Source organism: Bombina bombina, chromosome 6 (assembly GCF_027579735.1).
Source record: "Bombina bombina isolate aBomBom1 chromosome 6, aBomBom1.pri, whole genome shotgun sequence".
Lineage (NCBI taxonomy): Eukaryota > Metazoa > Chordata > Amphibia > Anura > Bombinatoridae > Bombina > Bombina bombina.
The window spans coordinates 468717879-468733608 of record NC_069504.1 but is presented as its reverse complement, the minus strand read 5'-3'; the positions used below and the strand labels follow the sequence as shown (position 1 = coordinate 468733608).

At 41.4% G+C, this 15730-nt stretch overlaps 1 protein-coding gene across 1 annotated transcript in view; it reads right to left on the bottom strand.

Annotated features, from left to right (window-relative positions):
• Positions 1-13847, bottom strand: part of FBXO22 (F-box protein 22) — a 126718-nt gene extending 112871 nt beyond the window's left edge. Inside the window, exon 1 of the mRNA XM_053719294.1 lies at positions 13368-13847. Within this exon, the coding sequence (XP_053575269.1) occupies positions 13368-13847 (480 nt within the window). The remainder of the gene's footprint in view (positions 1-13367) is intronic.
• Between the last annotated feature and the right edge of the window lie 1883 nt (positions 13848-15730).

Here is a 15730-nt window from a genome sequence, read left to right as displayed (position 1 = left end):
GTCACAGGAGTTATTGACACATCAGTTGGAAGAAATGAGTGATGCGCAACCATCATTGACAGAGGATGTAGATAACAGTGATATGTCTCAGTCAGGCAGCATTACCGACATGGAGGTACGGTGTGATGATGATGATGTTGTACCCGCTGCTGCTTCCTTTCTTGATGTGTCAGATACAAGTGAAGCGGTTGATGATGATGTGTCGGTGGATGTCACGTGGGTGCCTGCTAGAAGAGAAGAAGAAGAGGGAGAAAGTTCAGATGGGGAGACAGAGAGGAGGAGGAGGAGACGAGTTGGAAGCATGGGGAGGTCGTCTCAAGGAGCTAGTGGCACAGTCAGACAGCATGCATCGGCACCCGGGGTCAGCCAGACAGCACGCCGACGCCCATCAACGCATGCTGTTGCCACCACCAGAATGCCGTCATCGCAGAGCTCAGCAGTGTGGCATTTTTTGTGTGTGTCTGCCTCGGACAACAGCGATGCCATTTGCAACCTGTGCCAAAAGAAACTGAGTCGTGGGAAGTCCAACAGCCACCTAGGTACAACTGCTTTGCGAAGGCACATGGTCTCCCATCACAAACGCCGATGGGAAGAACACATGAATAGAAGCAGCACACAAACTGAAAGCCGCCCTCCTCCTCCTGCTCCAGCATCTTCAGCCACGTCAACCACTGCTGTCCTCCTTGCCCCCTCTCAAAGATCCTCCACTGAGTCTCTCTTACGTAGCAGTTCCTGGTCATCTGCCCACAGTCAGCTGTCTGTCAAGGACATGTTTGAGCGTAAGAAGCCAATTTCTCAAAGTCACCCCCTTGCCCGGCGTCTGACAGCTGGCTTGTCTGAACTCTTAGCCCGCCAGCTTTTACCATACAAGCTGGTGGAGTCTGATGCTTTCAAAAAATTTGTATCTATTGGGACACCGCAGTGGAAGGTACCTGGCAGAAATTTCTTTTCACAAAAGGCAATCCCAAACCTGTACTCTGTTGTTCGAAAGGAAGTTATGGCATGTCTGGCACACAGCGTTGGGGCAAGGGTCCATATGACCACGGATAGCTGGTCTGCAAAGCATGGTCAGGGCAGGTATATCACCTACACTGCGCATTGGGTAAACCTGCTGACGTCTGACAAGCATGGAATGCGTGGCTCTGCAGAAGAGTTGGTGACACCGCCACGACTTGCAGGCAGGCCTGCTGCTACCTCCTCTACTCCTCCTACTCCATCCTCTTCCATAACCTCTTCCTCGGCTGAGTCCTCTTCTGCTTCTGCGTCTTGCTCCACATCAATGGCACCCCCCCCAGCTCCCCAGGTACTATGCTACATCCCGGGTACGGCAGTGTCACGCCGTCTTGGGGTTGACTTGCCTGAAAGCGGAGAGTCACACCGCACCAGCACTCCTGACCGCCCTGAACACACAGGTGGATCAGTGACTGACTCCGCACCAACTGGAGATTGGCAAGGTTGTTTCTGACAATGGAAGTAATTTGGTGGCGGCATTGAAATTGGGCAAGTTGACACATGTGCCGTGCATGGCTCATGTGTGTAATCTAATTGTACAACGATTTGTCCATAAGTACCCAGGCTTACAGGACGTCCTGAAGCAGGCCAGGAAGGTGTGTGGCCATTTCAGGCGTTCCTACACGGCCATGGCGCACTTGTCCGATATCCAGCGTCGAAACAACCTGCCAGTGAGGCGCTTGATTTGCGATAGCCCGACACGGTGGAATTCAACACTCCTAATGTTTGACCGCCTGCTCCAACAAGAAAAAGCTGTTAATGAGTATTTGTATGACCGGGGTGCTAGGACAGCCTCTGGGGAGCTGGGGATATTTTTGCCAAATTACTGGACGCTCATGCGCAATGATTGTAGGCTCATGCGTCCTTTTGAGGAGGTGACAAACCTTGTCAGTCGCACCGAAGGCACCATCAGCGACATCATACCATTTGTTTTCTTCCTGGAACGTGCCCTGCGAAGAGTGCTGGATCAGGCCGTAGATGAGCGTGAAGAGGAAGAGTTGTGGTGTCCATCACCCCCACAAACAGCCTTATCAGCATCGCTTGCTGGACCTGCGGCAATGCAGGAAGAGGATTGTGAGGAAGAGGAGTCAGAGGAGGAATGTGGCTTTGAGGAGGAGGAGGAAGACAGAGCACAACAGGCATCCCACTGTGCTTGTTGTTGTCACCTCTCTGGTACCCGTGGTGTTGTACGTGGCTGGGGGGGAAGAAGATACCCTCAGTGAGATCAGTGAGGACAAGGAACGGGACATGATTAGCTCGGCATCCAACCTTGTTCAAATGGGTTCTTTCATACTGTCGTGCCTGTTGAGGGACCCTCATATAAAAAAGCTGAAGGAGAACGACCTGTACTGGGTGTCCACGCTCCTCGACCCCCGGTATAAGCATAAAGTGCCTGAAATGTTACCAAATTCCTGCAAGTCGGAAAGGATGGAGCATTTTAAGAATAAATTTAAAAATATGCTTTACACAGCGTATAAGGGTGATGTCACAGCACAACGGGAATGTAACAGGGGAAGAGATGAAATTAATCCTCCTCCTCCCACGACCACGGCGGCAAGGACAGGACGCTTTCCTGACGTCTTGTTGATGGAGGACATGCGTACCTTTTTAACTCCCATGCATCCCCAGAGCCTTTCGGGATCCAGCCTCAGAGAAAGACTCAACCGACAGGTAGCAGACTACCTAGCTTTAACTGCGGATCTCGACACTCTCAGGAGCGATGGACCCCTTGACTACTGGGTGTGCAGGCTTGACTTTTGGCCTGAGCTATCCCAATTTGCAATGGAACTTCTGGCCTGCCCCGCTTCAAGTGTCCTGTCCGAAAGGACCTTCAGTGCAGCAGGAGGTTTTGTCACTGAGAAGAGAAGTTGCCTAGGTAAAAAAAGCCTTGACTATCTCACTTTTATAAAAATGAATGAGGGATGGATCCCGAGGGGAATGACAATGGGCGATACATTTGAGTAAAAAAGGCCTGATGATGAGATGAGCTGGCTTGGGCTACAACTGGTACACAGGCTGGCCTTTTTTTTTTCTTATAAAGCTGGATGACTTGCTTGACTTATCCGCCAACAACTAGTGTTCAAGCCACAATCTTTTAGGGCACTTTCTAAATGTTTTACAAACATCAATTTTTCTGGCCGCTGCTACAGCAGTTGCTACAACAATACCCACATTTTTCAGTCATTTGTACATTCCTAATTTTTCTGGTCTCTGCTGCTGCTCTGTGGGTACAAAACTCAAATCAAAAAATAAGGCACATAACAGTGATTAAACTGTTAAGAATAGTACAACTTAACACACCACTCATATCTGGTGGACCATTAAATTGCACGCGCAGTGCCCCAAATGTGAAGTAGGAGGACCGACCAAGCATCTTTATCCGTCTCTTGGTTGCTCTAAATTTTCTCCGGGTTTCATCTATGCCATACCTGTACTCTATTGTGCAAAAGGGTGGCATATGTGGTGTTTCATGCTGTTGTGCCTGTTGCGGGTCGGGGCCCATGGTATAAAAAGGCTGAAGGAGAACGACCTGTAATGGGTGCCCAAGCACATTTTTTGAAAAATGTTCCCGGTTCCTCTCAATTATCTCCGGGTTTCTAAAATGGATGCCATACCTGTACTCGATTGTGCAAAAGGATGGCATATGTGGTGTTTCCTGCAGTTGTTTCTGTTGAGGGTGCTGGACCCTCTCATAAAAATGCCGAAGGAGAACGACCTGTAGTGGGTGTCCAAGCATGGTTTTTTGGGCAATTTCACGTTTTCAAAAAATTATCTCTGGGTTTCTAAAATCAATGCCGTACCTGTACTCTATTGTTCAAAAGGATGCCATATGTCGTCTTTACTGCTGTTGTTTCATATGAGGGTCCTGGACTCTCTTATAAAAAGGCTGAAGTAGAAAGAAGTGTCCTGGGTGTCCAATCATTTTTTTGGTTCAATTTCCCGGTTGCAACAAATTATCTCCGGGTTTCTAAAATCAATGCTTTACCTGTACTCTATTGTTCAAAAGGATGCCATATGTCCTCTTTCCTGCTGTTGTTTCTGTTGAGGGTCCTGGACCCTGTTATAAAAAGGCCTAAGGAGAAAGAAGTGTACTGGGTGTCCAATCAATGTTTTTTTCTATTTCCCAGTTGCCAAAAATTATCTCTGGGTTTCTAAAATCAATGCTGTACCTGTACTCTATTGTTCAAAAGGATGCCATATGTCCTCTTTCCTGCTGGTGTTTTGTTTGAGGATCCTGGACCCTCTTATAAAAAGGCCTAAGGAGAAAGAAGTGTACTGGGTGTCCATCCAATTAATTTTTTTGATTCAAATTCCCGGTTGCAACAAATTATCTCCGGGTTTCTAAAATCAATGCTTTAACTGTACTCTATTGTTCAAAAGGATGCCATATGTCCTCTTTCCTGCTGGTGTTTTGTTTGAGGGTCCTGGACCCTCTTATAAAAAGGCCTAAGGAGAAAGAAGTGTACTGGGTGTCCAATCAATGTTTTTTTATATTTCCCAGTTGCCAAAAATTATCTCTGGGTTTCTAAAATCAATGCCTTACCTGTACTCTATTGTTCAAAAGGATGCCATATGTCCTCTTTCCTGCTGGTGTTTTGTTTGAGGGTCCTGGATCCTCTTATAAAAAGGCCTAAGGAGAAAGAAGTGTACTGTGTGTCCATCCAATCATTTTTTTTATTCAAATTCCCGGTTGCAACAAATTATCTCCGGGTTTCTAAAATCAATGCTTTAACTGTACTCTATTGTTCAAAAGGATGCCATATGTCCTCTTTCCTGCTGGTGTTTTGTTTGAGGGTCCTGGACCCTCTTATAAAAAGGCCTAAGGAGAAAGAAGTGTACTGGGTGTCCAATCAATGTTTTTTTATATTTCCCAGTTGCCAAAAATTATCTCTGGGTTTCTAAAATCAATGCCTTACCTGTACTCTATTGTTCAAAAGGATGCCATATGTCCTCTTTCCTGCTGGTGTTTTGTTTGAGGGTCCTGGACCCTCTTATAAAAAGGCCTAAGGAGAAAGAAGTGTACTGAGTGTCCATCCAATCATTTTTTTTATTCAAATTCCCGGTTGCAACAAATTATCTCCGGGTTTCTAAAATCAATGCTTTAACTGTACTCTATTGTTCAAAAGGATGCCATATGTCCTCTTTCCTGCTGGTGTTTTGTTTGAGGGTCCTGGGCCCTCTTATAAAAAGGCCTAAGGAGAAAGAAGTGTACTGGGTGTCCAATCAATGTTTTTTTATATTTCCCAGTTGCCAAAAATTATCTCTGGGTTTCTAAAATCAATGCCTTACCTGTACTCTATTGTTCAAAAGGATGCCATATGTCCTCTTTCCTGCTGGTGTTTTGTTTGAGGGTCCTGGAACCTCTTATAAAAAGGCCTAAGGAGAAAGAAGTGTACTGGGTTTCCATCCAATCATTTTTTTAATTCAAATTCCCGGTTGCAACAAATTATCTCCGGGTTTCTAAAATCAATGCTTTAACTGTGCTCTATTGTTCAAAAGGATGCCATGTGTCCTCTTTCCTGCTGGTATTTTGTTTGAGGGTCCTGGAACCTCTTATAAAAAGGCCTAAGGAGAAAGAAGTGTACTGGGTTTCCATCCAATCATTTTTTTAATTCAAATTCCCGGTTGCAACAAATTATCTCCGGGTTTCTAAAATCAATGCTTTACCTGTACTCTATTGTTCAAAAGGATGCCATCTGTCCTCTTTCCTGCTGTTGTTTCATATGAGGGTCCTGGACCCTCTTATAAAAAGGCCTAAGGAGAAATAAGTGTACTGGGTATCCAATCAATGTTTTTTTTCTATTTCCCAGTTGCCAAAAATTATCTCTGGGTTTCTAAAATCAATGCTGTACCTGTACTCTATTGTTCAAAAGGATGCCATCTGTCCTCTTTCCTGCTGTTGTTTCATATGAGGGTCCTGGACCCTCTTATAAAAAGGCCTAAGGAGAAAGAAGTGTACTGGGTGTCCTGTCCAATCAATGTTTTTTTATATTTCACGTTTCCTAACAATTATCTCTGGGTTTCTAAAATCAATGCCTTACCTGTAATCTATTGTTCAAAATGATGCCATATGTCCTCTTTCATGCTGTTGATTCGGTTAAGGGTCCTGGACCCTCTTCTAAAAAGGCCTAAGGGTAAAGCAGTGTACTGGGTGTCCAATCAATGTTTTTTTTTATTTCCCTGTTCATAAAAATTATCTCAGGGATTCGATAATCAATGCCTTACCTGTAATCTATTGTTCAAAAGGATGCCATATGTCCTCTTTCCTGCTGTTGTTTCTGTTGAGGGTCCTGTACCCTCTTATAAAAAGGCAGAAGGAGAAAGAAGTGTACTGGGTGTCCTGTCCAATGTTTTTTTCTATTTCACGTTTCCTAAAAATTATCTCCGGGTTTCTAAAATCAATGCTTTACCTGTACTCTATTGTTCAAAAGGATGCCATATGTCCTCTTTCCTGCTTTCCTGCTGCTGTTTTTGTTGAGGGTCCTGGACCCTCTTATAAAAAGGCCGAAGGATAAAGAAGTGTAAAAGGCCTAAGGATAAAGAAGTGTACTGGGTGTCCAATCAATGTTTTTTTCTATTTCCCGGTTGCAACAAATTATCTCTGGTTTTCTAAAATCAATGCCTTTCCTGTAATCTATTGTTCAAAAGGATGCCATATGTCCTCTTTCATTTTTTTTCTTTCTGTATTTTTGTTTATTTTAGAACATTTAATGCACTTATAGGTTCACTAAGATTATGACTTTGCACACTGCCATTTTCCATGCAGCATTTTGACATGTCGTGTGATATGAATACAAGAATGGTATGTTTTGAATCTGCTGAGCATAATAATAATAAAAAAAATTAATATAATTTAACTTGAGTTACTAACTGTAGCATGATTTACAATAGGGGTTAGATCTATAAGTAGCAGCATAAAAAATATAAAATCTGCTTCATCAAGGCGGTTAGGCTTAGAAGTGAAGGAGTTAAACACTGATAAAGTATTCCTTTAGGGGCGCAAAGAGATGGCTACCGGAACACTCCAGGAACTTCCCAAGAGTCGCTGTCTTGTGTTTCGGGTGATGTTGGAGACATCTGTGTAGTGTACAGGGAAACCAAAAATCCTCTCCATCTCTGTGCACCACAGGACGTCCTCCTTGTCATCCATAAGCACAGGAAACTGCTGGCATTTCCCTTGCTTCAAGAAGTTCAGTTTTTGTGGTGATAGTACAGACTTTACTAAACTTTGATTTCCTACCATAATCAAGACAATCTTGTAGTTCAAGCTTATGACTTGCTGTGGGAAACAGTGGCCTGTCCATACCAGGAAGATTTAGCCAGAAGTAACGAGCTCTGCTTGCAGGTGACACATGTTTAGCGTCAATCATCAAAGGGGTTGCGTGCAGAATATGGCAGATGGCCCTCTTCTTCACATGTTTGTCCAGAGCCACAACATTTTCAAACAGCCAGAAGAAAGGTTGGTTATCACCAGCCTTAAGTCACGCTTCATTTACCAAATGCTGAAATTAGAAAAATAGACAAAAAGTGCCTTAAAAAAGACCTTTGTGATATGGATTCACCAGATCAAGGTCATTGCAAGTACTTCCCACGATAACAAATTCAAAATGCCACAACTCCTCAATCTTCCCCTTCACATTATTATTGTCCCACTCCCTTGTACTCCTATGCCCAGCTCCCTGCTGTTGCTTTTGTTGAGGGTCCGGGACCCTCTTATAAAAAGGCTGAAGTAGAAAGAAGTGTACTGGGTGACCACTGAGCAATCATTTTTTTGGTTCCATTTCACGGTTGCAACAAATTATCTCTGGGTTTCTAAAATCAATGCCTTACCGGTCATCTATTGTTCAAAAGGATGCCATATGTCCTCTTCCCTGCAGTTGTTTCTGTTGAGGGTCCGGGACCCTCTTATAAAAAGGCCTAAGGATAAAGAAGTGTACTGGGTGTCCAATCAATGTTTTTTTCTATTTCCCGGTTCATATAAATTATCTCAGGGATTCTAAAATCAATGCCTTACCTGTAATCTATTGTTCAAAAGGATGCCATATGTCCTCTTTCATGCTGTTGTTTCGGTTGAGGGTCCTGGACCCTCTTTTAAAAAGGCCTAAGGATAAAGAAGTGTACTGGGTGTCCAATCAATGTTTTTTTCTATTTCCCGGTTCATATAAATTATCTCAGGGATTCTAAAATCAATGCCTTACCTGTAATCAATTGTTCAAAAGGATGCCATATGTCCTCTTTCCTGCTGGTGTTTCGGTTGAGGATCCTGGACCCTCTTCTAAAAACTTAAAAAGGCAAAAGGATAAAGAAGTGTACTGGGTGTCCAATCAATGTTTTTTTTTATTTCACAGTTGCAACAAATTATCTCTGGGTTTTTAAAATCAATGCCTTACCTGTCATCTATTGTTCAAAAGGATGCCATATGTCCTCTTTCATTTTTTTTTTTTTTCGGTATTTTTTTTTATTTTAGAACATTTAATGCACTTATAGGTTCACTAAGATTATGACTTTGCACACTGCCATTTTCCATGCAGCATTTTGACATGTCGTGTGATATGAATACAAGAATGGTATGTTTTGAATCTGCTGAGCATAATAATAATAAAAATTTTTTTTATATAATTTAACTTGAGTTACTAACTGTAGCAGGATTTACAATATGGGTTAGATCTATAAGTAGCAGCATAACAAAATATAAAATCTGCTTCATCAAGGCGGTTAGGCTTAGAAGTGAAGGGGTTAAGCACTGATAAAGTATTCCTTTAGGGGCGCAAAGAGATGGCTACCGGAACACTCCAGGAACTTCCCAAGAGTCGCTGTCTTGTGTTTCGGGTGATGTTGGAGACATCTGTGTAGTGTACAGGGAAACCAAAAATCCTCTCCATCTCTGTGCACCACAGGACGTCCTCCTTGTCATCCATAAGCACAGGAAACTGCTGGCATTTCCCTTGCTTCAAGAAGTTCAGTTTTTGTGGTGATAGTACAGACTTTACTAAACTTTGATTTCCTACCATACTCAAGACAATCTTGTAGTTCAAGCTTATGACTTGCTGTGGGAAACAGTGGCCTGTCCATACCAGGAAGATTTAGCCAGAAGTAACGAGCTCTGCTTGCAGGTGACACATGTTTAGCGTCAATCATCAAAGGGGTTGCGTGCAGAATATGGCAGATGGCCCTCTTCTTCACATGTTTGTCCAGAGCCACAACATTTTCAAACAGCCAGAAGAAAGTTCGGTTATAACCAGCCTTAAGTCGCGCTTCATTTACCAAATGCTGAAATTCAAAAAATAGACAAAAAGTGCCTTAAAAAAGACCTTTGCGATATGGATTCACCAGAGCAAGGTCATTGCAAGTACTTCCCACGATAACAAATTCAAAATGCCACAACTCCTCAATCTTCCCCTTCACATTATTATTGTCCCACTCCCTTGTACTCCTATGCCCAGCTCCCTGCTGTTGTTTTTGTTGAGGGTCCGGGACCCTCTTATAAAAAGGCTGAAGTAGAAAGAAGTGTACTGGGTGACCACTGACCAATCATTTTTTTGGTTCCATTTCACGGTTGCAACAAATTATCTCTGGGTTTCTAAAATCAATGCCTTACCTGTCATCTATTGCTCAAAAGGATGCCATATGTCCTCTTCCCTGCAGTTGTTTCTGTTGAGGGTCCGGGACCCTCTTATAAAACGGCCTAAGGATAAAGAAGTGTACTGGGTGTCCAATCAATGTTTTTTTTATTTCCCGGTTCATATAAATTATCTCAGGGATTCTAAAATCAATGCCTTACCTGTAATCTATTGTTCAAAAGGATGCCATATGTCCTCTTTCCTGCTGGTGTTTCGGTTGAGGGTCCTGGACCCTCTTCTAAAAACTTAAAAAGGCAAAAGGATAAAGAAGTGTACTGGGTGTCCAATCAATGTTTTTTTTAATTCACAGTTGCAACAAATTATCTCTGGGTTTCTAAAATCAATGCCTTACCTGTCATCTATTGTTCAAAAGGATGCCATATGTCCTCTTTCCTGCAGTTGTTTCTGTTGAGGGTCCGGGACCCTCTTATAAAAAGGCCTAAGGATAAAGAAGTGTACTGGGTGTCCAATCAAGGTTTTTTTCTATTTCCCTGTTCATAACAATTATCTCAGGGATTCTAAAATCAATGCCTTACCTGTAATCAATTGTTCGAAAGGATGCCATATGTCCTCTTTCATGCTGGTGTTTTGGTTGATGGTCCTGGACCCTCTTATAAAAACTTAAAAAGGCAAAAGGATAAAGAAGTGTACTGGGTGTCCAATCAATGTTTTTTTCTATTTCCCTGTTCATAACAATTATCTCAGGGATTCTAAAATCAATAAGCAAAGTTGTTTTACTCCTATCCGCATGTATTGCCTCTGAGTAACTTCATCACAGGTATGTCACAATTCAAATCTCACACTTCACAGTTCAGTCTGAGGCTGATAATTATGTTGATGTGCACACTTAGCAAACTCTAAATTCAACCGCTCAGGGTCTCACTCACATTCACCAGCGCTGTGGAACTCGGTCCTGGGGGAGTCAAATCACCGCTTGCTGCAGGAATCCGGCCGTGCCGCTTTCTCCCCTCCTCAAGTTTCTCGCTGTCTGTGGTCCGTTGGTTTGCGTGTGCCCGTCCGGAGCGTGTGACGTCACCTTCCTGTTGACGCTCCGTGTTTCCTCTGTGGTGGCCCCGGGTGTACAGGCTTGAGGGTGTACAGGTTTGAGGGCAGTATCGGCGACTCCTCACTGGTTGGCAGTAATATGAAAAGAAGGAATCAGGAGTCCCGATAACTTGTAAATAAATCCAAAGGCTTTATTGGTTAAAACAAAAAGCAACAGCTCTTGTGTTACAGTGTATTTCAAAGCTGCAGCTGAGGGTAGTGGTCACAGCTGCTGACGCGTTTCGGCCTTGTCCGCCGTAGTCATAGCATGTTTAGTGACCACTGCTCTGAGTTTAAAAAGGCAAAGATTGCCTCCCATTGGGTAAAACAAAACACACCCTTTTAAAGCCGCAAAACATTGATATGTATTAAACAAAAATAGAAAACAAAAGCTCTTGCATATACACTAGTCTGACTACTTCTGATATGTGTTACTGAGGAACATATTAGAGATAGTTAAAGATAATTAAATTACTAAAAGAGGTTAGGAAGATTGTGTCAAGAGGAAAACTGCTAAGTGGTCAGTGCTCTCCTTAATTAATTTTGTTTTAAATTATATGTATACTTTATAACTGACTCTGACCGAAATATTGTTACTAATGTATATGGGTTGCTATTTTGTCTGTTCTCAAAAGACAGGCTAGTATGTTTTTCACCTTAAAAATAGCTTGATTCAATGTATTAATATGTTTTTTATTTAATTCCATTGTTGGAAACTTGCCGATGGTTACATGTTGGATGTTGCATAAAAGTTGTTCACTATTCTTTCTAGTGTTAATAGGGTGTGTATAGAGATGATTTAGTGTTTGAGCAGCTATATCATAATATAACCAAATTTCAATTGTAATGACACTTATTTTGAAAATGACACTTATTTTGAGAACCTTTTGAAACTCAAGATAAATATTACACACTAGCCTATATTTAGCTAAGTGACTTTGATCTATGGCTGTATCAAATATAGAGCTTAATTTTTTTACTATTATTATAGATCTGTATTGTTGATTGATCTTAAGCAAACTTACAGTATAAATGTCTTTCCACAGTATAAATGTCTTTCCACATAATTATTGATTTTGTTGAAGTATCAAGGCTGATTATTAATGAATTTATGTCCTTAAGGTAAGTGGGAAACCCCACTAAGGGTATGTACAAGTGAACAAAACCCCAACAGTGGTGATAGTGGATGATTGTCAATGTTGACATCAATATCAAAACCAAAATGGATATTAATGTCAATGCTAATAATAGTGACACTGCTGTCACTATCGGTCACACTGTTTAACTCTAACTTAATTTTCAACGATTTTATTTCCAAAAGTTGATTAAATCAAATTCACTATTGAGTCCTGAGGGCCATCTTGTGTCTAATTTCAGAATCCAATAGACTTCTTCTCTTGCCAAAAGGGTCAACCTATCTCCACCCCTGTTTGGGGGTAGGATGTGTTTTGCAATGGTCCAATTGAGAGTTTTTGGACTTTTGTCATGCAGTTGGCAGAAGTGTGTTATTAGTGGTGTTGTAAGTGTGCCTTGTTTTATGTTATTGACGTGTTCCCGTATTCTTGATCTGACCTCCCGTGTGGTCATACCTACATATTGTAGGTTACATTCGGAGCACGTCAAAACATAAACCACATAAGTGGCTCTACAGTTGTAACATCTGTCATGTGCAAATTGTTCACCTGTTTTTGCACTGCTGAACTCACTACCGGGGAAAAGATGCTTACAAGCTATGCAATCATAGTAATGGCATCTGAAGACTCCCCTTGTAGTTAACCATGTATTTTGTTCTCTGATGTTTGTATTGCGGAGTTGTGTGGGAGCTATCTTATTACCTATGGTAGTGCCCCTTTTAAATGCAAACCGACAGCCCTTTTTTACTGTGTCAACAAGGCCCTCATCCGCCAAAAGTAGTGGGAGATGTTTGGAGACAATATCACAAATTTCCCCAAATTGGTCACTGTATTTTGTTAAAAAAGTGACTTTTTGGATCTCCCCTTTTTGTTTGGTTCTATTGTCTTGTGTTAACATAGTTGCTCTATCTCTTTTGCTCACCTCCTTCTTTATGGCTGTAACCATAGACTTGGGATATTCTCGAGAGACTAATCTGTCTACCAGTTCATTAGCTTGAGTTTCATAGGTAGATTTAGTAGAACAATTCCTGAAAGTCCTAACGAACTGACCCTTAGCTATTGCTTTGAAGATCCGATTAGGATGATTGCTTTTAGCGTGCAAGATAGTATTCTTTGCTGAGGGTTTTCTAAAGACACTAGTTTTTATACTGCCTTTCCCTTTGTCTGGTACCCCAACCAATGTTACATCTAGGTAATTGATGCTTTTGGTGTTAAATTAAAATGTGAAGCCTAGTCCTAGGGTGTTGTTGTTTAATCCTTCAACAAACTGATTAATTTCTGTTGTGTCACCCTGCCAGATCACCAAAAGATCATCAATGAATCTTTTGTAAAAGGTGATATTTGGCCTGTATTGGTTTCTATCTCCATAGATGTGGGACTGCTCCCACCAACCCATGTATAGGTTGGCATAGGAGGGGGCAAACTTGGCCCCCATAGCAGTCCCACATCTCTGGAGGTAGAATATACCATCGAAGTTAAAGTAATTGTGGGTTAAGAGAAAATTAGTAACCCGTAATATAAAGCTAATTTGTTCGTCCTCAAACTGGCCTGATCTTACCAGGAAATGCCTAACTGCTTTTATCCCTTGTTTGTGAGGTATGGAAGAATAGAGCGATTTAACATCTATGGTTAACCATAAATTGTTTGCATTCCAACCTTCATTTTCTAGAAGGTTGAGCAGATGTTTTGTATCCACTAGGTGGCTCTGTAGATTCTCCACAAAAGGTTGGAGTATTGCATCCAGCCATTGTGAGAGCCTTTCTGTGAGTGAGCCGATCCCACTAATGATAGGTCTGCCTTGAGCCTCTGCTCCAGGTTTATGTACCTTGGGCAAGTGATTGAAAGTAGGCCTAATGGGAAATTTTACTTGTAGATAATTGAAGGTATCATCATCAAATAATCCTAATTCCCTGCCTTCATCTAACAGATGTTCCAATTCAAATCTGAATTCATCTGTGGGGTCTTTCCTCAATTGGAAATACTGTTTCTCATCTAGCAACTGTCTTTTGGCCTCATTGATGAACTGTTCTTTGTCCATCACATTAACACTAGAAAGAATAGTGAACAACTTTTATGCAACATCCAACATGTAACCATCGGCAAGTTTCCAACAATGGAATTAAATAAAAAACATATTAATACATTGAATCAAGCTATTTTTAAGGTGAAAAACATACTAGCCTGTCTTTTGAGAACAGACAAAATAGCAACCCATATACATTAGTAACAATATTTCGGTCAGAGTCAGTTATAAAGTATACATATACTGTAATTTAAAACAAAATTAATTAAGGAGAGCACTGACCACTTAGCAGTGTTCCTCTTGACACAATCTTCTTAACCTCTTTTAGTAATTTAATTATCTTTAACTATCTCTAATATGTTCCTCAGTAACACATATCAGAAGTAGTCAGACTAGTGTATATGCAAGAGCTTTTGTTTTCTATTTTTGTTTAATACATATCAATGTTTTGCGGCTTTAAAAGGGTGTGTTTTGTTTTACCCAATGGGAGGCAATCTTTGCCTTTTTAAACTCAGAGCAGTGGTCACTAAACATGCTATGACTACGGCGGACAAGGCCGAAACGCGTCAGCAGCTGTGACCACTACCCTCAGCTGCAGCTTTGAAATACACTGTAACACAAGAGCTGCTACTTTTTGTTTTAACCAATAAAGCCTTTGGATTTATTTACAAGTTATCGGGACTCCTGATTCCTTCTTTTCATATTCTAAAATCAATGCCTTACCTGTAATCTATTGTTCAAAAGGGTGCCATATGTCCTCTTTCATGCTGTTGTTTCGGTTGAGGGTCCTGGACCCTCTTTTAAAAAGGCCTAAGGATAAAGAAGTGTACTGGGTGTCCAATCAATGTTTTTTTCTATTTCCCGGTTCATAAAAATTATCTCAGGGAATCGATAATCAATGCCTTACCTGTAATCCATTGTTCAAAAGGATGCCATTTGTCCTCTTTCCTGCTGTAGTTTAGTTTGAGGGTCCGGGACCCTCTTCTAAAAAGGCCTAAGGATAAAGAAGTGTACTGGGTGTCCAATCAATGTTTTTTTCTATTTCCCTGTTCATAAAAATTATCTCAGGGATTCTAAAATCAATACCTTACCTGTAATCAATTGTTCGAAAGGATGCCATATGTCCTCTTTCCTGCTGGTGTTTCGGTTGAGGGTCCTGGACCCTCTTATAAAAACTTAAAAAGGCAAAAGGATAAAGAAGTGTACTGGGTGTCCAATCAATGTTTTTTTCTATTTCCCTGTTCATAGCAATTATCTCAGGGATTCTAAAATCAATGCCTTACCTGTAATCTATTGTTCAAAAGGGTGCCATATGTCCTCTTTCATGCTGTTGTTTCGGTTGAGGGTCCTGGACCCTCTTTTAAAAAGGCCTAAGGATAAAGAAGTGTACTGGGTGTCCAGTAATGTTTTTTTCTATTTCCCGGTTCATAAAAATTATCTCAGGGAATCGATAATCAATGCCTTACCTGTAATCTATTGTTCAAAAGGATGCCATATGTCCTCTTTCCTGCTGTTGTTTAGTTTGAGGGTCCGGGACCCTCTTCTAAAAAGGCCTAAGGATAAAGAAGTGTACTGGGTGTCCAATCAATGTTTTTTTCTATTTCCCATTTGCCAAAAATTATCTCTGGGTTTCTAAAATCAATGCTGTACCTGTACTCTATTGTTCAAAAGGATGCCATATGTCCTCTTTCCTGCTGTTGTTTTTGTTGAGGGTCCGGGACCCTCTTCTAAAAAGGCGGAAGGAGAACGACCTGTACTGTACTGGGTGTCCAATCATGTTTTTGTTTTCAATTTCACGGTTCATAATAAATATCTCTGTGTAACTAAAATCAATGCCATACCTGTACTCTATTGTTCAAAAGGATGGCATATGTGGTGTTTCATTCTGTTGTGGCTGT